The 23,800-nt window shown below is 43.1% G+C and overlaps 1 protein-coding gene across 1 annotated transcript in view; it reads left to right on the plus strand.

Moving 5' to 3' along the window:
- Positions 1–23,800, plus strand: part of eef2kmt (eukaryotic elongation factor 2 lysine methyltransferase) — a 47,503-nt gene that overhangs the window by 14,264 nt on the left and 9,439 nt on the right. The window contains exons 3-6 of the mRNA XM_078558317.1: positions 4,934–5,014; positions 10,451–10,552; positions 20,245–20,378; positions 20,949–21,259. Of these exons, the coding sequence (XP_078414443.1) occupies positions 4,934–5,014; positions 10,451–10,552; positions 20,245–20,378; positions 20,949–21,259 (628 nt within the window). The remainder of the gene's footprint in view (positions 1–4,933; positions 5,015–10,450; positions 10,553–20,244; positions 20,379–20,948; positions 21,260–23,800) is intronic.

Consider the following 23,800-nt stretch of genomic DNA (forward strand, 5'->3'; position numbering starts at 1 on the left):
ATCAAGGCAGCATTTGACCAAGTGTGGCATCAAGGAGTCCTAGCAAAATGAGTCAATGGGAATCAGGGGGAAAACTCTCTGCTGGTTGGAGTCATAACTAGCACAAAAGAAGCTGGTTGTGGTTGTTGGAAGTCAACCACCTCAGTTCCAGGACATCACTGCAGGGGTTCCTCAGGGTAGAGTCCGAGGCTCAACTATTTTCAGCTGCTTCATCAGTGACCTCCCTTCCATCATAAGGTCAGAAGTGGGGATGTTCAACACCATTCGAGACTCCTCAGATACTGAAGCAGTCCATGTCTAAATGCAACAAGACCTGGACAATATCTGGGCTTGGGCTGACAAGTGGCAAGTAAGATGCATGCTGCACAAGTGCCAGGCAATGACCATCTCCAACAAGAGAGAATCTAACCATCACCCCTTGATGTTCAGCGGCATTGCCAACACTGAATTCCCCCACGATCAACATCCTGGGGTTTACCATTGACCAGGAAATGAACAGGACTAGCCATATAAAATACCATGGCTACAAGAGCAGGCCAGAGGCTAGGAATCCTGTGGCGAGTAACTCACCTCCTGACTTCCCCAAAGCCTGCCCACCATCTACAAGGCATAAGTCAGGAACACCACCACCTGGAAGTTCCTTCCAAGCCACTCTCCATCCTGACTTGGAAATATATCGCCGTTCCTTCACTGGCGCTGGGTCAAAATCCTGGAATCCCCTTCCTAACAGCACTGTGGGTGTACCTACACCACATGGACTGCAGTGGTTCACGAAGGCAGTTCACCACCACCACCTCGGGGCAATTAGGGATGGGCAATAATTGCTGGCCTAGCCAGTGACACCCACAGCCCATGAATGAATTAAAAGAAGAGACCAACAGTACTCCAGGTGTGATCTCACTGAAACCCGGTACAATTGACAGCAAGACCTACTTACTATTACCTTCCCTTGGATGCATCTCATCTGGTCCTGGTATCTATTTTAAGTAAAGATAGCCTTTCTAATAACCCTTTCTCAATTGTAAGTTCTTCTAGTGTACCAGTTACCTCCTCTCTTACCTCGGTCTGGGTAGCATCTTCTTCCTTTGTAAAGACAGATGCAAAGTGCTCGTCTAATACCTCCGCTATTTCTCTTGTCTCCACGTGCAAGTCCCCTTTTTTTGACCGTAATTGACCATACCCTTTCTTTTACCACCCTTTTATTATTTATATGCTTATAGATGACCTTGGGATTCCTTTTTATGTTTGCTGCCAGCCTCTTTTCATGCCCTATCCATGCTTTTCTTGTTAGTTTTTTCACTCCCCCTCTGATCCTTCTGTATTCTGCCTGATTCTCCATTGTATTCTCTACCTGATATCTGTCAGAACATGCATTTCTTCCTTTTCATCTTCACCTTCATTTCTCTTGTCATCCAAGGTGCTCTGGATTTATTTGTCCTATCTTTCCACTTCAAGAGAATTTACCTTAACACTGCCCACAAAAATTTTTATTTGAAGGTGGTCCATTGTTCAGCCACTGTCTTTTCTGCCAACATTTGATTCCGACTCACTCGACTCAGATGCATTTTCATCCCATGAAAGTTGGCATTCCCCCATTAATTTTCCTTGCTCTGGATTGTCCCTTGTCCTTTTCTCTGGCCAACCTAAATCTTATGATACAATGGTCACTGTCCTCTAAATGCTGTCCCACTGATATTTGATCCACTTGGGCAACTTATTCCCCAGAACCAGGTCTAATGGGGCCTGCCCTCTCATTGAACTAGAAACATACTGCTGCAGAAAATTATCTTGAACACATTCCAGGAACTCACGCTCCTCTTGTCTCTTTGCACTATTCCTATCCCAGGTCTAGATTTGAATAATTGAAGTCCCCCATTATAGTTATCTATAATTCTTGTGCCTCTCTGTAATTTCTTTGTAAATTCGTTTCTCGATATCTCTTCAACTAGTTGGTGGTCTATATACTACATCGATCAATGTTGTTGCACCTTTTTCATTCCTTACCTCTAGCCAGAGCAATTCTGTCATTGACCCCTCTGGAACATTCTCTCTCTCCAGTACTGTAATGCCATCTTTAATCAATACTGCTACTCCAACCCCACCCACTCTTTTGTTCCTTTCCTGTCTCTCCGAAACACCTTGCACCCATGAATATTTAACGCCCAGTCCTGTCCTTCTTTGAGCCAGGTCTCTGTTATCGCAATATCATAATTCCATTTGTCAACCTGCGCCTGTAGTTCACCAACCTTAGTAACCACACTCCGTGCATCCACATACATGCACATTAACCTTGATTTAGGCTTTTTTACTTTCCCCCTTACTCTGACCCCACCTAATGACTTACTATTGCCTACTTTAATTCTGTCAAACTCTCCAAGTGTTTTACTTACCTTGATACTGCTCTCTGATATATCCTCCTTATCAGTTAGAACTTCTCTACTTCCCAGTACCAGTTTTTCTCTCCACTCTGAATTTCCCCTCAGGTTCCCATCCCCCTGCCAATCTAGTTTAAATTCTCCCCCACAGCACTAGCAAACCTCATCATGAGGACATTAGCACCAGTCCTGTTAAGGCGTAACCTGTCCTCCTTGTACAGGTCCCACCTGTCCCAGAACTGGCTCCAATGCCTCAGAAATCTAAAGTCCTCTCTCCTATTCCATTTCTCCAGCCATGTGTTAAGCTGCTCAATCTTTCTATTCCTATGCTCACTAGCACGTGGCACTGGGAGTAATCCTGAGATTACTGCTCTTGAGGTCCTGCTTTTTAATTCCCTTCCTAACTCCCTGAAATCTGCTTTCAGGACCTCATCCCTTTTCCAACATGTCATTGGTCCCAATGTGGACCACGACCTCTGGTTGTTCACCCTCCCCCTGCTTCATAGGCTCTCTCTCTCTCCGAGCTCCTGCTGCTTTATGGGCTCTCTCTCTCTGAACTGCTGCTTTATGGGCTTCCCCTGTAGCAAAGTGAGAGCCAGCTACTGGAGGCTCAGGAAAGGTAGAAAATGAAAGTGTCACCTCCTTCCCTCTTTACCAAACTCCCTCAGTCACCAAACAAGCTAACCTAGCTTACTTGAAGGTTAGTACTATGTCAGATCTCGATTCTTAATCTATAGTTCAAACCTGAAAAGGACTTACCAAAACTTACATGTGAACCTAATTGGCTACTCGTTCAGTCTCTGTCTCACCCAGCGTAGTTGCCTGTCTCCTTGCGCAGCCCTTACTCAAGATCACAGGAGGCACGGTCCAAGTGCATGCTGTTCCTCTACTTGTACATGGCAGACTGCATGAGGCAACTCTGGATCTCTGTACTGGGGTGCAAGCCGGAGTAGCCCTGGTTCAGGAGTACGAAAGTCAGCATAGTCTTGCAACTCCTTGTTATGGTATCTTACTCCATGAAATTCCTGGGGTTAACACGCGGTAGCAGTTGGACCAAACGGAGTGTCTTGAGGGAGTAGAATGAATTTCAGACCCTGTCTCCAGTAGCTCCTCTGCCTCCTTTGTCATGAAGGGGAAACCTGCCTGTTAACTAGAACATGGCCGCCGTCATCTCTCATGGTTATTACTGCTGATTATAAATTTCTAATTTCAAAGACTTAAATGTTTTCTCTAAATTTTTTAAAGAGATTACAATTTCTTGCAACATTTGCAAAGTTTACATTGGACTCTGATTTCCAATGGTTTGTTTTGTGGTTTATTGATGGTGAATACTTAAAATTATTGAAGAGTTGCAATATGACCCTTGTAATTTATATATTTCTAGGTCTATTGCTGAAAAATCCATTACATTTTTGAGTATGGTTTAATGCTTTTAATAAAAATTTATATTTATTTGTGACAATTTGTGTTTGAACTTATGAAACATTTAGTAATTAAGTACTTTTACATCTGAGCGCTGTGCCTTGCTCTGATTGTGATGAATGCCTCCTTGACTTCATTCTGTGAGATGTGAAAGGGTGTCATCGGTCACAAAAGCGGGGTATCCACCCTTTCACTCTGAGCATGCTTGTGATAACTATGTGCAGAGACCGCCAGCATGCTGAGAAAGTGGAAAACTTTTCTGTTCATGTAGCTTTGCAGGTTGTGAAGGGTGGCCCTCAGTTCAGCTTGAGTTCTGTGAATCATTCCCAGTATTCTTTGAAAGCTCAGCGCGCTCTGCCTTTGCCTCACTGTAGGCATTCCAACTTTACTGTACCTCCAAGTCACCTGGAACAAGGCATCAATCACTTGCTGAATGCAGGTCCTTAGTGTTACTTGACTAACCTGGCACAGATCTGCTATGGCTGTCTGAAAGGAACCAGACTTGTAGAAGTAGGGCCATGGTCAATTAAAGCTGTACACAGGCTTTAAATCATCTCCAAGCAAGGCAAACAATGGCCTCTTTTGTAAATTGCACAGTCAGATTCTCCGAACTGAAAGGCCAAAGGCTCTCTGGTAGTGGTAGGATGATGTCTACACCTATGGGGCTTAACTTTTCAGGCCTCCTGTCCCTGGTTTTCTTCCTTCTGTTCCTCCATAATATAAAGAAGGGTAGGTCAGAAAAGTGCCATTTTTTTATTTCCAAATATAGTGTTAAGTGACTTTCTACAGTAATAATGATTGTAATGCCTTCAGTTCTTCCAAGATCAGTTGATCTGGTAAGAGTGTCAAAGACAGGCTGTCATGGGTTATTGTATTTCCCTCAAAATTCCACAGTCTGTTTGGCCTGTAAGTGATTTGCACCCCAGCCATGTTGTCTCCTGATCAAAATATGGAGGAAATTCAAGATTTATGTATCCAACACTTGGGTACTATGTTGGCCCCTGATTGCCAAATGGAGGAACAGAGTATTTAAACTGGCCACATGATTCTTGAATTACATATTTTCTCAGAAAAATTGTGGTATAATTAGTTTGTAAGAGCAATAACTTATCTGCATTTCTTAATTATTCTGTTAGACAGTTCTTCATCCTCTTTGCAATAAATATCCTCCTTCAGTGAAGTACAGAAGACTTTTTCTAGCTGAGCTGATTAAAAAGGTACATTTTTCCTATTTCACTCCTTTTGATGTTTGAAGAATTGCTTGTGCAGGGTAATAATAATTGAATTAAAAAATAATCAAATTTCGAAGGGAGGACATGTGTTTTTAATTTTTTTTAAATTTGTTGATGAGATGCAGGTGTTGCTGGCTAGGTCAGCCTTTATTGTCCACACCTAATTACCCTTGACAAGGCGGCGATGAGCCACAGCCTTGAACCACAACAGTCTATGTGGTACAGGTGTCAGTGGAATTCCCAAGCCTGGTTGTGAAAGAAGACACTGAGACTAGGGTGCTTTGGTGAAGACTGTTTATTGCTTGTCACAGGACTTACTTCTCCACTCTTAACAGCGGACACCCAGTGCTGGCTGACTCTTTATATACACATCTGAGTTAAATTAATTAATCACTACCCAACATCTGTTCTTCTCGTTACCTTAAACTACTGGGTATATAAGATCCATCAACAGGACCTACTAGATACTAATAACAGATACACCCTCAGTACTATTAGGGAGAGTTCTAAGATTTTGACACAGTAACAGTGAAGGGACAATTATATATTTTCAAGGTAGAATGGTGTATGACTTGGAGGGTCTGCTGCCCTTGTTCTTCTAGGTGCTAGAGAATGCAGTTTTAGAAGGTGCTGTAGAAGGAGGCTTGGCGCGTTGATATGGTGCATCGAGTGGGTGATACGTACTGCTGCCACTGAGCACCATTGGTGGAGAGAGTGCAAGTCAAGCAGCCTGCTTTGTTCTGGGTGGTATCAAGCCTCTGGAATGTTGTTGGAGCTAGACTCATCCAGGCAAGTGGGAAGTATTCCATCACGCTCCTGACTTTTTTACTCTTTCATGGGATGTTGGGGTCACTGGCAAGGCCAGCATTTGGTACCTATCCTTAACTGCCCTTGAACTGAATGAATTGCTAGGCCATTTCAGAGGACAGTTAAGAGTCAACCACATTGCTGTCAATCTGGAGTCACATGTAGGCCACACCAGGTAAGGATGGCAAATTGCCTTCCCTAAATCAGGTGGGTTTTTACAACAGTCGATGATAGTTTCATGGTCACCATTTCTGAGACTAGCTTTCAATTCCAGATTTTATTAATTGAGTTTAAATTCCACCAGCTGTCATTCCACTTGTGCCTTGTAGATGGTGGACAGGCTTTGGGAGTCAGGAGTTGAGTTACTTGCCTCGGAATTCACAGCTTTTTATCAGCTCTGTAGCCACAGTATTTATGTGGCTGGTCCAGTTCAGTTTCTGGCCAATGTTAACCCCCAGGATGTTGACAGTGGGAGATTTGGCAATGGTAATACCATTGAATCTCAAGGAGAGATATTCTTTTTGGAGATGGTCATTGTGTGGCATGAGTGTTACTTGCTACTTATCTGCCCAAGCCTAGATATTGTCCAGGTCTTGCTAACTGCAGAAATACACTGCTTCAGTATTTGAGGAATGGTACTGAGAAACCATGCAATCATCATTGAACATCCCCACTTCCGATCTTATGATGGCAGGATGGTCATTGAGGAAGTGCCTGAAAGATGAATGTCAGGGGCAGCCACAAGATATCTTTTTATGATGAAAGCAAAAAACTGCAGATGTTGGAAATCCAAAACAAAAATAAAAATACCTGGAAAAACTCAGCAGGTCTGGCAGCATCTGTGGAGAGGAACACAGTTAACGTTTCGAGTCCGTATGACTTTTCAACAGAACTAAGTAAAAATAGAAAAGAGGTGAAATATAAGCTGGTTTAAGATGGGGGGTGGGACAGGTAGAGCTGGATAGAGGGCCAGTGATAGGTGGAGATAGCCAAGAGATGTCATAGACAAAAGGACAAAGAGGTGTTGAAGGTTGTGATATTATCTAAGGAATGTGCTAATTAAGGGTAGAAAGCAGGATGAGCAAGGTACAGATGGCCCTAGTGGGGGTGGGGTGAAGGGAAGGGATCGAAATAGGCTAAGAGGTAGAGATAAAACAATGGATGGAAATACATTTAAAAATAATGGAAATAGGTGGGAAAAGAAAAATCTATATAAATTATTGGGAAAAAGGGGGATCGGAAAGGGGGTGGGGATGGAGGAGAGAATTCATGATCTAAAATTGTTGAACTCAATATGCAGTCCGGAAGGCTGTAAAGTGCCTAGTCGGAAGATGAGGTGCTGTTCCTCCAGTTTGTGTTGAGCTTTACTGGAACAATGCAGCAGGCCAAGGACGGACATGTGGGCATGAGAGCAGGGTGGAGTGTTGAAATGGCAAGCGACAGGGAGGTCTGGGTCATGCTTGCGGACAGACTGAAGGTGTTCTGCAAAGCGGTCACCCAGTCTGCGTTTGGTCTCTCCAATCTAGAAGAAACCTCATTAGGAGCAACGAATGCAGTAGACTAAATTGAGGGAAGTGCAAGTGAAATGCTGCTTCACTTGAAAGGAGTGTTTGGGCCCTTGGACGGTGAGGAGAGGGGAAGTAAAGGGACAGGTGTTGCACCTTATGCGGTTGCATGGGAAGGTGCCGTGGGCGGGGGTTGAGGTGCAGGGGTTGATGGAGGAGTGGATCAGGGTGTCCCGGAGGGAACGATCCCTGTGGAATGCTGCCTGGGGGCTGAAGGGAAGATGTGTTTGATGGTGGCATCATGCTGGAGTTGGCAGAAATGGCGGAGGATGATCCTTTGAATGCGGAGGCTGGTGGGGTGATAAGTGAAGACAAGGTGGACCCTATCATTCTTCTGGGAGGGAGAGGAAGGTGTGAGGGTGGATGTGCGGGAGATGGGCCGGACACGGTTGAGGGCCCTGTCAACCACCGTGGGTGGAAAACCTCGGTTAAGGAAGACATGTCAGAGGAACTATTTTTGAAAGTGGCATCATCAGAACAGATGCGACGGAGGTGAAGGAACTGAGAGAATGGGATGGAGTCCTTACAGGAAGCGGGGTGTGAGGAGCTGTAGTCGAGGTAGCTGTGGGAGTTGGTAGGCTTGTAATGAATATTGATGGACAGTCTATCACCAGAAATTGAGACAGAGAGGTCAAGGAATGGAAGGGAAGTGTCAGAGATGGACCATGTGAAAATGATGGAGGGGTGGAAATTGGAAGCAAAATTAATAAATTTTTCCAGGTTCAGACGAGAGCATGAAGCAGCACCAAAGCAATCATTGATGTACCAGAGAAAGAGTTGTGGTAGGGGGCTGGAGTAGGACTGGAACAAGGAATGTTCCACATACTCCATAAAGAGACAGGCATAAATGGGGCCCATGCAGGTACCCATAGCCACACCTTTTATTTGGACGAAGTGAGAGGAGTTTAAGGAGAAATTGTTCAGTGTGAGAACAAGTTCAGCCAGACGGAGGAGAGTAGTGGTGGATGGGGATTGTTCAGGCCTCCGTTCGAGGAAGAAGCGGAGAGCCATCAGATCATTCTGGTGGGGGATGGAGGTGTAGAGGGATTGGACGTCCATGGTGAAGAGGAGGCGGTTGGGGCCAGGGAGCTGGAAATTGTTGATGTGACATAAGGTGTCAGAGGAATTACGGATGTAGGTGGGAAGGGACTGGACAAGGGGAGAGAGAAGGGAGTCAAGATAGCGAGAAATGAGTTCCGTGGGGCAGGAACAGGCTGACACGATCAGTCTGCCTGGACAGTTCTGTTTGTGGATTTTGGGTAGGAGGTAGAAGCGGGCCGTCCGAGGTTGGGAGACTATGAGGTTGGAAGCTGTGGAAGGAAGATCTCCAGGGGAGATAAGGTCAGTAACAGTCCTGGAAACAATGGCTTGATGGTCATGGTCCAGGGGGAGGTAGGAGGAAGTGTTTGCGAGTTGACGCTCAGCCTCTGCGAGGTAGAGGTCAGTGCGCCAGACAACAACAGCACCACCCTTGTCAGCAGGTTTGATGACAATGTCAGAGTTGCACCTGAGAGAACGGAGTGCAGCAAGTTCAGAGAGAGACAGGTTAGAGTGGGTGAGAGGAGCAAAGAAATTGAGACGACTAATGTCACGCCGACAGTTCTCAATGAAAAGATCAAGAGAAGGTAAGAATCCAGAGGGAGGGGTCCAGGTGGAGGGAGAATATCGGAGGTGGGTGAAAGGATCCGTTAAACGGGGAGAGGACTCCTGCCCAAAGAAGTGAGCACGGAGGCGAAGGCTGCGGAAGAAGAGTTCAGCATCGTGCCGAGCCTGAAATTCATTGAGATGAGGGTGCAAGGGTATGAAACTTAAGTCCTTTGCTGAGCGTTCAGTTCAGCGTCGGAGAGGGGAAGGTCAGGGGTATGGTGCATACACAGCCGGGGCTGGGATTGGAAGACAGGATGGGGACAGAGGGACAGGCAGGGGTGGAGGGTCCTGGATGGGTGTTGGTGTTGATGAGTTGTTAGAGCTTGCGTTCCTTTGCACCTGAAAGAAAGAGACAAAGTTTTTTGTTGAGGCATCGGATGAGATGAAGAATAAAATGAAACTGGGGGCATGCGCAGCTTAGAAATAGGGTGCGGCGGTGCTGCTGGAGGGAGAGGTCGAGTGTGTTCATATGGCGGTGCACGGCACTGAGTGTTGCAGAATACCTTCGGTCTGTCCGCAAGCATGACCCAGACCTCCCTGTCGCTTGCCATTTCAACACTCCACCCTGCTCTCATGCCCACATGTCCGTCCTTGGCCTGCTGCATTGTTCTAGTGAAGCTCAACACAAACTGGAGGAACAGCACCTCATCTTCCGACTAGGCACTTTACAGCCTTCCGGACTGCATATTGAGTTCAACAATTTTAGATCATGAATTCTCTCCTCCATCCCCACCCCCTTTCCGATCCCCCTTTTTCCCAATAATTTATATAGATTTTTCTTTTCCCACTTATTTCCATTATTTTTAAATGTATTTCCATCCATTGTTTTATCTCTACCTCTTAGCCTTTTTCGATCCCTTCGCTTCACCCCACCCCAGCCCCACTAGGGCTATCTGTACCTTGCTTGTCCTGCTTTCTGACCTTAATTAGCACATTCCTTAGATAATATCATCACCTTCAACACCTTTTTGTCCTTTTGTCTATGACATCTTTTGGCTATCTCCACCTATCACTGGCCCTCTATCCAGCTCTACCTGTCCCACCCACACCCCCCCACCCTTAAACCAGCTTATATTTCACCTCTTTTCTATTTTTACTTAGTTCTGTTGAAGAGTCATATGGTTTCGAAATATTAACTGTGTTCCTCTCCGCAGATGTTGCCAGACCTGCTGAGTTTTTCCAGATATTTATATCTTTTTATGAGGTGACCATAATTCAGTTTGTGACTTTGTAACCGATCCATTATCCATTCAGCTGCCTCTGTGAAGATATTTATGATTTGCGTCATGGTTGGCTGTGTCCCTCCCTCTACTGACTTCATTTGGTAGATGTAGGATATTATTCACCTGATTTTTCTGCAAAAATCACATCTACTGGAATAAAGTGTTTCTTCTCACTGCAGCATGAAATGACAAGCACTGAGCCTTTAGATGATTTGTATGATGCACTCGGTGAAGTGCTAAGATCAGAAGAGTTAAAGATGTGTCACAAAAATTATTTTCTGGTAAGTGCATGATTCATTTTATTTTTATGCAAAAACATTTGGCACAAAACCAATGAAAGTAGAATCGTAAATATTCAGATCACTATAAAGTTTATAACAATGCATAAACATTACAGCACATATGACTCACATTCAGTGGTTAAAAGTTGGCAGGATCGTTTCTCACTATCCCTTCCTGCTGTGGGATATGATAACCAACAGGTTAGTTTCCAATGGGTCCTGATTTCCTAAAGTTGGCAAACAGCAGCTTTCACACTTTAAGACAGGAGGAATCTGAAACCATAGGAACAGAGTAAGCCATTCAGCCTCTCTGGCCTGCTCCACCATACAGTTAGATTATAGTTGATCTGCACTCCTTTGCTCCATATCCCTTACATTTGTCTAATAAAAATCTATTATCTTAGTCTTGAAACGTCCAAGTGACCCAGCAGAACAATCTTTTGGGAGACAAAGTTGCAAATTTATATCATCCTTTGTACAAGAAAGTGATTCCGGATTTTGCCCCTGAATGGCATAGCCCTGATTTTAAGATTATTCTCCCATTCTTCTTTGATTCCCCCCATGAGAGGAAATAGATTTTCCACATCTACGCTATCAAATCCTTTTAAAGTTTAAACACACCGATCATATGGGACCTCAATCTCCTAAACTCAAGGGAACATGAGCCATGTTTATGTAATCTATCCTCATAATTTAACCCTTTAAGTCCCAGTGTCATTATATCAAAATTTTATGCAAGTGAAGCAAAACTTCCACCACTTTATAATCCAACCCCCTTGAGATAAAGACCAATATTCCATTAGCTTTAATTGCAAACGAACATACATATGAAGTAGGAGCAGGAATAGGCCACTCGGCCCCTCAAGCCTGCTCATCCATTCAATAAGACCATGGCTGATCTGAATGTAACCTCAACCTCAATTTCCTGCCTCCCTCCAATAACCTGTCGCCCCCAGGTTAATCAAGAATCTATCCAGCTCTGCCTTAAAAATATTCAAAGGCTTTACATTCACCAAATTTTGAGGAATAGAGTTCCAAAGACACTCAACCCTCTGAGAGAAAAAAATTATCCTCATCTCTGTCTTAAATGAGCGACCCCTTATTTTTAATCAGTGACCCCTAGTTCTAGATTCTCCCACAAGATGAAACAACCTCTCCACATCCACCCTGTCAAGACACCTCAGGATCTTAAAGGTTTCAATTAAGTTGCCTCTTACGCTTCTAAATTCCAGCGGATACAAGCCTAACCTGATCAGCCTTTCCTCATAAGACAATCTGCCCATTCCTGCTATTAGTCTAGTAAACCTTCTCTGAACTGCTTCTAATGCATTTACATCTTTCTTTAAAAAAGGAGACCAGTACTATACACACTACTCCAGATGTGGTCTCACCAACGCCCTGTACAACAGAAGCATAACCTCCCTACATTTGTAATCAATTCCCCTCAATAAATTATAACATTCTGTTGGCTTTCCTAATTACCTGCTGTACCTGCACACTAACCTTTTGTGATTCATTCACTAGGACACCCAAATCCTTCTAAATCTCAGAGCTCTGCAATCTCTCACCATTTAGATAATAAGCTTATTTTTATTCATTCTGCCAAAATGAATGATTTCACACTTGTCCACATTATACTCCATTTGCTAGATCTTTGCCCTCTCACTTAACCTATCTATGTCACTTTGTAACCCCCTTACGTCCTCTTCACAATTTACTTTCCTACTTTGTGTCGTCGGCAAATTTAGCAACCATTCCTTTGGTCCCTTCATCCAGATCATTTATATAAAGTGTAAGAAGTTGAGGCCCCAGCACTGATCCCTGTGGCACACCATTCGTCACATCCCGCCAACCAGAAAAATACCCATCTATGCCTGTTCTCTGAATCCTGTTAGCCATTCATTCTTCTATCCATGCCTATATATTACCCCCTACACCATGAACTTTTATTTTCAGAGGGCATTTACGGGTCATAGAGGTCTACAGCACAGAAAAAGGCCCTTCGGCCCATCGAGTCTGCGCCAGTCAAACAAGTACCTAACTATTCTAATCCCATTTTCCAGCACTAGGCCCATTGCCTTGTATGCTATGGCATCACAAGTGCACATCCAAATACTTCTTAAATGCTATGAGGGTATCTGCCTCTACCACCCTTTCAGGCAGTGAGTTCCAGATTCCCACCACACTCTGGGTGAAAAAATTCTTCCTCGCATCCCCTCTAAATCTTTTGCCCCTTACCTTAAATCTATGCCCCCTGATCCCTCCACCAAGGGGAAAAGTTCCTTCCTGTCTACCCTATCTATGCCCCTCATAACACCTCAATCATGTTCCCCCCTCAATCTCCTCTGCTCCAGGGAAAATAACCCAGTCGATCCAATCTCTCCTCATAACTAAAACTCTCCAGACCAGGCAACATCCTGATAAATCTCTTCTTCACTCTCTCTAGTGCAATCATATCCTTCCTGTAAAGTGGATTCCAGAACTGCACGCAATACTCTAGTTGTGGCCTAACCAGCGTTTTATACAGTTCCAGCAAAATCTCCCTGCTCTTATATTCTATGCCTCGGCTAATAAAGGCAAGTATCTCATATGCCTTTTTAACCACCTTATCTATCTGTCCCGCTATCTTAAGGGACAGGTGGACAAGCACACCAAGGTCCCTCTGATCCTCGGTACTTCCCAGGGTCCAACCATTCATCGTGTATTCCTGTGCCTTGTTTGTCTTGCCCAAGTGCATCACCTCACACTTATCCGGATTAAATTCCATTTGCCACTGATCAGCCCAGCTGACCAGCCCGTCTATATCCTCTTACAATCTAAGGCTATCCTCCTCACTATTTACCAGTCCACTAATTTTCATGTCATCCACGAACTTACTGATCAACCCTCCTACATTCAAGTCTAAATCCCTTATATATACCACAAACAGCAAGGGACCCAACACTGATCCCTGTGGAACCCCACTGGACACAGGCATCCAGTCACAAAAACACCCCTCGACCATTATCCTCTGCTTCCTGCCACTCAGCCAATTCTGGATCCAATTTGCCAAATTGCCTTGGATCCCATGGGCTCTTACCTTCATTATCAGTCTCCCATGTGGGACCTTAACAAAAGCCTTGCTGAAGTCCAAGTAGATTACGTCAAATGCATTGCCCTTGTGCACACCTGATCACCTCTACGAAAAATTCAAATTGGTCAGACATGACTCCCCTTAACAAAACCATGCTGACTGTCCTTGATTAATCCTTGCCTCCAAATGTAGAATAATTCTGTCCCTCAGAATTGCTTCTAATAGTTTCCCCACCACTGAGGTTAGACTGACTGGCCTGTCGTACCCTGGTTTATCCCTTCCACCCTTCTTGAATAATGGTACCACATTTGCTGTCCTCCAGTCCTCTGGCACCTCTCCTGTGGCCAGAGAGGTATTGAAAATTATTGCCAGCGCCCCTGCTATCTCCTTGCTTCACTCAACAGCCTGGGATACATTTCATCCGGGTCTGGAGATTTATCTACTTTTAAGCCTGCCAGACCACTTAGAACCTCCTCCCTTTCTATGCTAATTTCTTCAATTATATCACAGTCCTTCTGCCAGATTTCCATACCCGCATCGTCCCTCTCACTTGTCAACACCGACACCAAGTATTCATTTAGAACCCTACCTACGTCTTCCGGCTCCACACACAATTTACCACTATGGACCTTATTGGGCCCGATTCTTTCCCTAGTTATCCTCTTACTCTTAATGTACTTGTAAAATAACTTTGGATTTTCCTTTATTTTACCTGCCAATATTTTTTCATGCCACCTTTTTGCTCTCCTAATTTCTTTTTTAAGATCCCCCCTACACATTCTATACTCTTCGAGGGCTTCTGCTGTTTTGAGCCCTCGGTATCTGCCATAAGCCTCCTTTTTTCTCATCATCTAATCCTGTATATCCCTTGACATCCAGGGTTCCCTGGATTTGTTGGTCCTACCCTTTGTCTTTACTGGAATATGTTGGCCCTGTACTCTCCCTATTTCCTTCTTGAATGAGTCCCACTGTTCTGATGCAGACTTACCTATAAGTAGCTGCTCCCAGTCCACTCTGGCCAAATCATATCTGATCTTATTAAAATCGACCTTCCCCACAATTTAGTACTCTGATTTCTGGCCCATCCTTGTCCTTTTCCATAACAACCTTGAATCTAATGGAGTTATGATCACTATCTGCAAAATGCTCCTCCACTGATACCTCTACCAATTGCCTGGCTTCATTCCCTAAAATTAAGTCCAGGACCTTGTAGGACCTTCTACGTACTGGCTTAAAAAGCTCTCCTGGATGCATTTTAAGAATTCTGCTCCCTCTAAACCTATCACGCTATGACTAACCCAATTAACATTGGGGAAGTTGAAACCCCCCACTATTGCACCCTTTTATTTTTACACTTCTCTGAAATTTGCCTACATATCTGCTCTTCTATTTCTCTCTGACTACTTGGGGGCTGAAAGTACACTCCCAGCAATGTGATTGCTACTTCTTTGTTTTTAAGTTCTACCCATATTGCTTCATTTGAGGGCTCTTCTAAGATACCATCCCTCCTTACTGCTGTAATTGATTCCTTGATCAATATTGCGATACCCCCCTCCTCTTTTACTTCTTTCCCTGTCTTGCCTGAAGACCCTATATTCTGGAATATTGAGCTGCCAATCCTGCCCCTCTCTCAACCATGACTCTGTGACAGCAATGACATCATACATCCATGTGTTAGTTTGTGCCCTTAACTCATCTGCCTTATTTGTCAGACTCTAACATTAAAATAAATACCATCCACAGCACATGTGACTCCTACAAAGAACTCTAACAAATTGGTTAAACATGATTTCCCTTTTACAAAACCATACTGACTCTGTCTGATTGTCTTAAACTTTTCTAAGTGCCCTTGTATAACACCTTTAATAATAGCTTCTAACATTTTCCCTGTGACAGATGTTAAGATAATTGGCCTGTAGTTTCCTACTTTCTGTCTCCCTCCCTTTTTGAATAAAGGAGTTTCATCTGCTATTTTCCAATCCAATAGAACCTTCCCCGAATCTAGGAATCAGCTATATCACTATAGCTATATCAGCTATATCACTAGCCACAGGAGCTGCCACATGCTGCAGCCTTGACACATCACCTATCCTGTCACCCTTAATGTGTTTTAAATAATTACTTTATTATATTAATCACTTATTTATGTTAATTCCTTATATATTTTATTAACTTTTTACCACCAATTTGTGTACTATTTTAAGCCTTAGGGATAGAATAGAACTTAACCACTTACCAAATACTTCTAACTGCTTTCCCTGTAGTAGAGCAAGAACCAATTTCTATGAGGTGAGAAAGATAGAAAAGGGAAACGAACCCCTTCCCTCCCCACCCCTTCCCTGCCATCTCTGCATACCCCTTCCCTCCCCGCCCCTTCTCTACTCCCCTCCCTCCCTTCCCCTCACTTCCCTTCCCTATTCCCCCCCCGTTTCCCCCCCATTTCTCTCTCTCTGTTCCCCCCGTTCCCCCCTCCCTTCCCCCATTTCCCCCTCCCCAATCACCTCTCTCCCTTCCCCCTCTTCCCCTCCCCCTTCCTCCCACCCCCATCCCCCTCCTCCATTCCCTCTTCTGCCCCCTCCCCTCCTCACCCCCTTCCGCCTCTCCCCCCTCCCCTTAACTTCACTTTCCTTCCTGCCACCCCTCTCCCCCCACCAAAGCCCTTGACTCCCTTGTAGATCAAAAATATATTCAGTGACCCAGCCTCTACTGCGCTCTGTGGCAGAGAATTCCAAAGATCAACAACTCTATGAGAGAAGAAATTTCTCTTCATCCCTGATTTGAATAGGAGGCCCCTTATTTTGCAATTGTGCCCCCTATTTCCAGCTTCACCCAGAGGAGAAACATGCTTTCAGCCCCCACCCTGTCAAGCCCCCTCACAAGTCTTATGTGTTTCAATAAGATCACCTCTCATTCTTCTAAACTCCAACAAGTATAGATTCCGTCTGCTCAACCTTTCTTCATAAGATAATCCATTCATTCCAGGAATCAGCCAAGTGAACCTCCTCTGAACTGCTTCAATGAAAGTATATCAATCTTCAAATAAGGAGACCAAAACTGTAAGCAATGCCATGTACAGTTGTAGCAAGACTCTCCTGGTTTTATACTCCATCCCCCTTGTAATAAAGGCCAACATCCCATTTACCTTCCTAATTACTTGCTTAGCATTCACTTGTTAAGTCAGATGCCATGCTAATCTTATGTGATTTATGTTCCCCAGATCCCTCTGTAGCACAACATTCTGCAACCTTTCTCCATTTAAATAATATTTTGCTTCACCATTCTTCCCACCAAAGTGGACAACCTCACATTTTCCCGCATTATACTCCATCTACCAGATTTTTGCCTACTCATTTAACCTACCTATATCCCTCTGCAGACTCTTTGTGTCTTCCTTGGAACTTGCTTTCCTACCTATCTTTGTATTGTCAGTAAATTTGGCTAAAATATAGTTGGTCCCTTCATCTAAGTCGTGAATATAAATTGCAAATAGTTGAGATACCCAGCACTGATCCCTGTGGCACTCCATTAGTTACAGTGTTGCCAACCTGAAAATGATCCGTTTATCCCGATCCTCTGTTTCCTTTCAGTTGGACAATCCTCTATGCATGCAAATATATTACCCCCAACACCATAATCTGTTATCCTGTGCACAAGCCTTTTATGTGACACCTTATCAAATGCATTTTGGAAATCCAAATATACAACATCTACTCATTCTCCTTTATTTCCCCGGCTTGTTCAATCCTCAGAAAACTCTAATAAATTTGTCAAATATAATTTCCCTTTCATAAAACCATGTTGACCCTGCTTGATTGTATTTTGATTTTCTAAATGTCCTACAAACGCTTCCTTATTAATGGAATGCAGCATTTTTGTAATGACAGATGCTAGGCTAACTGGCCTATTGTTTCCTGATTTCTGCCTCTCTCCCTTCTTGAATAGCGGTATTGTATTTGTGATTTTCCAATCGCTGGGACCCTTCAGAATCTAGGGAATTTTGGAATTTTACAACTAATGCATCCACTATTTCTGCAGCCACTTCCTGCAGGCCATCAAGTCCAAGGGACTTGTCAGCCTTTAGTCTCATTAGTTTTCCTGGTGCTAATGATCGTGATTATTTTAAGTTCCTCCCTCCCTTTTGCCCCTTGCTTTTCTCCTATTCCTTGGATGATAAAAAATTGTTCAAAGTCTCTTGTTTCCCATTATTAATCCCCCAGTCTCACCTTCTAAATGATCACTTTAGCTACTCTTTTCCTTTTTGTTTACTTGTAGAAGCTTTCACTGTCCATTTTCATGGTTCTGAATAGTTCACGGTCATATTCTGATTTCTCCCTCTTTCTTTTTTGTCATCCTTTGCTGGTTTCTAAAATGTTTCCGATCTTCTGGCTTATCACTATATTTCTCAGAATTGTATGTCTTTTCTTTCAATTTGATTCCGTCCTTAACTGTCATATTTAGCCACAGATGGTGTATCCTTCTCATGGAGTATTTCTTTCCTTTGCTATTTATCTTCACCTAAACTGATTCTACATCTTGATCTTCCGAGACAAGATAATTTCTCGCTACTATACTGGTCCTATCCTTTATTAACAGAGCTACCCCACCTCTTTTTCCTTTCTTCCTACCCTTCCTAAATGTCAATTCCCTTGGCTATTTAGTTCCCAGCCTTGGTCACTTTTCAACCAAATTTATGTAATGGCTATCATATCATATCAATTTATTTCTATTCGTGCTATCATTTCATCCATATTTTAACGACTGCTGCCTGCGAGTGTTCAGATGAAGAGCTTTTAAACCTTTTTTTTAACATTTTTGCTTATTCTGACCTTATTTGCTGGCGCACATTAAGTTTGTACCCTCCATCTTGTTACAAATGCTGCATGCATTCAGATAAAGAGCCTTTAAATCTGTCTTTTTACTATTTTCCCTACTCTGACACTATTTGCTTGTGCTTCCTTATGTTTGTACACTCTGTCTGCCACAGTCTGGTTATCATTACCTGTGTCACTACCCTGCATAATTTCCTCTCATTAACTTTCTAATTCTCCCCTCACATGAACCCTGCTCCCAACTATTTAGTTCAATGCCCTCTCTACAGCCCTAGCTGTAAGAATTGCCAGGACATTGGTCCCAGCGCAGATCAATTGAGAGATGTCCCACTTATACAACTCCCTCTTTCCCCACTACTGGTGCCAGTGTCAAAATTCATTTCTCCCACACCAATCTTTGAGCCACACATTCGACTCTCTGATCTTATTGACCCTATATCAATTTGCTCATGGCTCAGATGATAATTCAGAGATTATTTATCACCTTGGTGGTTCTGCTTTTTAATTTAGACCTTAACCGTTCATGCTCCCTTAACAGAAACTCTTTCTTAGTCCTACCTATGTTGTTGGTACCAACGTGAACCATGATAACTGGACACTTCCCTTCCCACTGCAAGTTCCTCTCAAGTCCAGGGGAGATGTCCTTAACCCTGGCACCAGGCAGCCAACACAGCCTTTGGGACTCGCACTCTCGGCTGCAGAGAACAGTACCTATCAGCCTAACTATACTGTGCCCCACTACAGCTAAATTCCTTTCTAGTCCCCCTCCTCCCCCTGTACCATGGTGCAGTGGTCAGTTTGTTCACTACCCTGCAGTCCCTGTTCTTGTCCACAGAGGCTACAAGAACCTTCTCCATTGCTACATTTTGGATCTCCATTCCTGCCTCACTGACAATCACAGCCTCCTGACCCTGACCATGGACCAAGTCTGAAGCACTTAACCTAATGGGTGTGACTGCCTCCTGGAACAAAGTGTCCAGGTAACTTAAGTATTTTAGAATACTTTGAGTACTTTGCAATGGTGTTTACTAAAGAAGAGGAAGCTGACAAAATATTGGTAGAAGTGGGGTGGTCAACTTAATGGACGGGTTGAAAATTGAATTAGAAAGGCTGTGTTTAGAGTAGATTAGTTGCCTGGTCTGGATGGCTTCCATCCCAGGATGCTAAGAGAAGTAGTGTGGAGATCGGGGAAGGGCTTGTTATAATCTTCTAATCTTCGTTAGATACAGGTGCCAGAGGATTGGAAAGTGGCAAATCAGACATCTTTGTTCAAGAAAAGGTGTAAGGGTATTCATAATAACTATAGGGCAGTTTGTTTAACATATGTGGTGAGTAAGGTTTTAGAACAATAATCAGGGGGAAAAAATAACAGGCACTTGGAGTGGTTTGGGTTAATTAAACAGAACCAATATGGATTTGTGAAAGGCAGGTCATGCTTAACTAATCTAATTGAAGTAACAGAAGGTTACAGAAGGGAGTGCAGTGGATGTTTTCTATGTGGATTTCAAGAAAGTGTTTGATAAGGTATCACATAAAAGTCGGTTAACTAAATTGAGACGAGAGAGCGGAATGCCCTATTTCTGATCAATAATATTCTAGAATTAGCACCTGTAGATATACACAGATGTTTATGTATAGTGAAATGTGTTTGTAGCTGTTTATAATTGACCATTTTTTAGTGTTTGCTTGTTTAAAACAAACTTTCTATAGTCTGTGTTATTTTTATTATACAAAAATGAGCAGTGGGAAAATATTTCAGTGCTTTAATCTTTGTAAAAATTGTTATTCAGTTGTCAGGAGAGAATATTAGACTTGGTGAAAATGTGGCAATAATCTCTGAAGGAACTACTGGTCTGGTCACGTGGGAAGCTGCACTATTCTTTGCAGAATGGGCGATGGAAAACTCTGAGGTGTTTAATTGCAGGTCAGAATTGTTAGACTCTATGTATAAAACCAACACAAAGCTGGCAACAATGGGCATTGATTTTTCTGCTGTAAAAGGGAAATTAATATTTCTGTCTTGAAGTATATTTTGGTTATGTTCTCCCATCTTTCAGTTCTCATTTTTACCAAGGCAACAAGTGACTGCACCTCTGCCAATGCTGCTGCTCAGCAAGTTACAAGGTGGGGTATGAGCATGGCATGGAGAGACTTGCTCTGTGATTTTTCTATATGTAATATGGCTGCTGTGATTGTGAACTCTGTCTGAGGAGTTACAGTAAATTCCTAACATAATACCACTTCATGTTGGTTCACCAATATATTGTGTTGTAACTTTTCTATCCTTATATATTACGAATATGTGTTTTAACTGTTGATAAGTCTACAATTGGAAAATTCAATGGGATATCGCAACATTCATGATTATATACTAAAAGGAAAATGCTTATAGCTCTGTTATAACGTAAGTAAATATTTCGTTTGGGCAATTATCAGCCATTCTGTTAATGACCCCATTTTTGAAGAAAATAATTGTTAGCTTTCTCTGTATCAGAACCATTTTGGAGTTGGGTAGTGGAATTGGCCTCACTGGAATTACCATCTGCAAGACTTGCGCCCCCAAACAGTACATATTCAGTGACTGTCATCCAAACGTACTTCAGCAACTCAGAAAAAATATTCTTAGTAATGGTCTCCTACTAGATTCAGAAACCTGGAACCCAAAAGACTGTGAAGTAGAGGTCGAGAATAACAAAGTATCTGAAGAAAACCAGAGACCAAAAATTACTGTTGTGGGACTAGAATGGTCAGAAGTTACCCAAGAACAAGTTGCAGAGCTTCAATCAGATATCATTATTGCATCAGGTATCCAATTCCTTTTTATAAATCAGCAGTTTTCTTGTTGGTACACAGCAAGACATAGAAGATATTGGATGGCTGCGATTACAAGTCTGTGATCTAATCAATAATTCCAGATAAACAGCTACATTCATTTATGGTTATTATCTGAACCCTGAGGACTTTGAACTCAATATGGTTGTTTGTTTTTAATTTAATTGTCAGCCTTCCTGTACGGGAAAAGACCTGTACTATTGACAAATATTAACGAAGGAGTTAATTTTCCACAGCCTTGTCACTGGCCTTGAACTTGACCACTCTCCTCAGTTTCTCCGCATGCAACTCCCTTTCAGACAGGCACTGGTGCCATAGAATCTTACAGCCCAGAAGGAGCCCATTTTGTCCATCATGGCTGTGCTGACTTTCTGAAAGACCAGTCCAATTAGTTTCTCAAACCCCTACTCTTTTCCCATAGCCCTGCAAATGTTCCTTTTTACGAATTCCCTTGAAAGATTCCCTTTGAAAGTTATTCTACATCTGATTCTCTTTCCTTTCGGGCAGTGCATTCAAGATCACAAGTGTTTCCTCATCTCTCCCATTAGTTCTTTTCTGTGTCCCCTAGTTACCATCCTGCTGGAAACATTTCCTCCATTCTATCAAACCCCTTCATAATTTTAAACACCTCTATTAAATACCCCCTAATCTTCTGTGTCCTGAGGAAAATAACCTCAGCTTTTCCAGTCTTTCCATACTGAAGTTCTTCATCCCTGATACTGTTCTAATAAATAGTGTCTACTCTCTCTAAAAGGCCTTGACATCCTTCCAAAAGTGCTATGCTCATAATTGAGCCCGACACTCCAGCTGAGGCCTAACCAATGATTTATAAAGATTTAACATAACTTCCTTATGTTTGTACTCACCTCTATTTGTAAAACCAAGGAAAAGCGTACGCTTTTTAAACAGCTTTATAAACTTGTCTTGCCACCATCAAAAATTTATGGAGAAACCATCAGGTCCTGTACCCACTTCAGTTTATATTGCCTCTTATTCTTCTTTCTAAAATGCATCATTCTACACTTCCCTCTATTCATAAGGGAAGATGTTGGTGTAGATGTAATGTCACTGGACTGGTAATCCAGGGGCCCAGGCTAAGGCTCTGAGGACACAGGTTCCCACCACAGCAGTTGGTGGAATTTAAATCCAATTAATCTGGAAGTCTGGAATTGAAATCTAGTCTCAGTAATGGTGACCATGAAATTATAATTGATGTAAAAATCCATCTGGTCCCTTTAGGGAAGGAAGCCTGCTGTCCTACCTGGTCTGGCCTACATGTGACTTCAGATCCACAGCAATGTGGTTGACTCTTAACTGCCCTCTAAAATGGCCTAGCAAGTCATTCAGTTGTACAAAACTACTATAGAAAAGTTGGTAAGGAATGAAACAGACCACCTGGCATCGACCCAGGCACTGGAAACGACAGCAGCAAACCCAGCCCTGTTGAACCTTATCAACACCTGAGGATTTGTGTCAAAATTTGGGAACTAGTCCTACAGACTAGTCAAGCAATAGCCTGACATATTCATACTCATGGTATCACATCTTACAAACAATGTTGCAGACACCACCATCACCATCCCTGAAGTGGTGGAACGGTGGTGTACAGATGGGATGGAGTTGCCCTGGGAGTCCTCAACATTGACTCTGGACCCCATGAAGTGTCATGGCATCAGGTCAAACATGAGCAAGAACATCTCTTGCTAATTACCAACCACCACCCTCCCTTAGCTGATGAATCAGTACTTCTCCATGTTGAACACCACTTAGAAGAAACACATAATGTACTCTGGGTAGGGGACGTCAATGTTCATCATCAAGGTTGGCTCAGTAGTACCACTACTGACTGAGCTGGCTGAGTCCTGAAGTGAGGAACCAACAAGAGGGAAAAACCTACTAGATCTTCTCCTCGCCAATCTACTTGTCACAGATGCATCTGTCCATGACAACCGCAATCTGTAACCTCATGACCTGGCATATCCTTCACTCCACCATTACTATCAAGGCAAGGGATCAGCCCTGGTTCAATGAAGAGTGCAGGAGGGCATGTCAGGAGCAGCACCAGGCATACATGAAAATGAGGTGTCAACCTGGTGCAGCTACAACACAGGACTACTTGCATGCCAGATAACAGAAGCAGCAAATGATAGACAGTGCTAAGTGAACCCACAACCAATAGATCAGATCTAAGCTCTGCAGTCCTGCTGTACCCAGTCTTGAATGGTGGTGGACAATTAAACAAATAACTATGCAGTAGCAACACGAGTGGTATTCGCCACTAACAGGATGCTGCCATCAAACTAAAAAGACATTCTGCCTATTTCACAAATGAGTAATTGGTATATGAATTTCAGTACCAATGTGATGTTAGGTACATAGGCCGTACGTCTCGAACACTGGTGGATCGTCTCAAACCCTTCCACTGTTTGCAATGGACAAGGTACAGACTGTACCTGACCAGGTAATGCAGCAGCATTACCCTCATCAAGCCTCTCCATTACCTTATCAAAAAAC

The sequence above is a fragment of the Cetorhinus maximus genome, chromosome 15 (genome assembly GCF_964194155.1).
Source record: "Cetorhinus maximus chromosome 15, sCetMax3.hap1.1, whole genome shotgun sequence".
Classification (NCBI taxonomy): domain Eukaryota; kingdom Metazoa; phylum Chordata; class Chondrichthyes; order Lamniformes; family Cetorhinidae; genus Cetorhinus; species Cetorhinus maximus.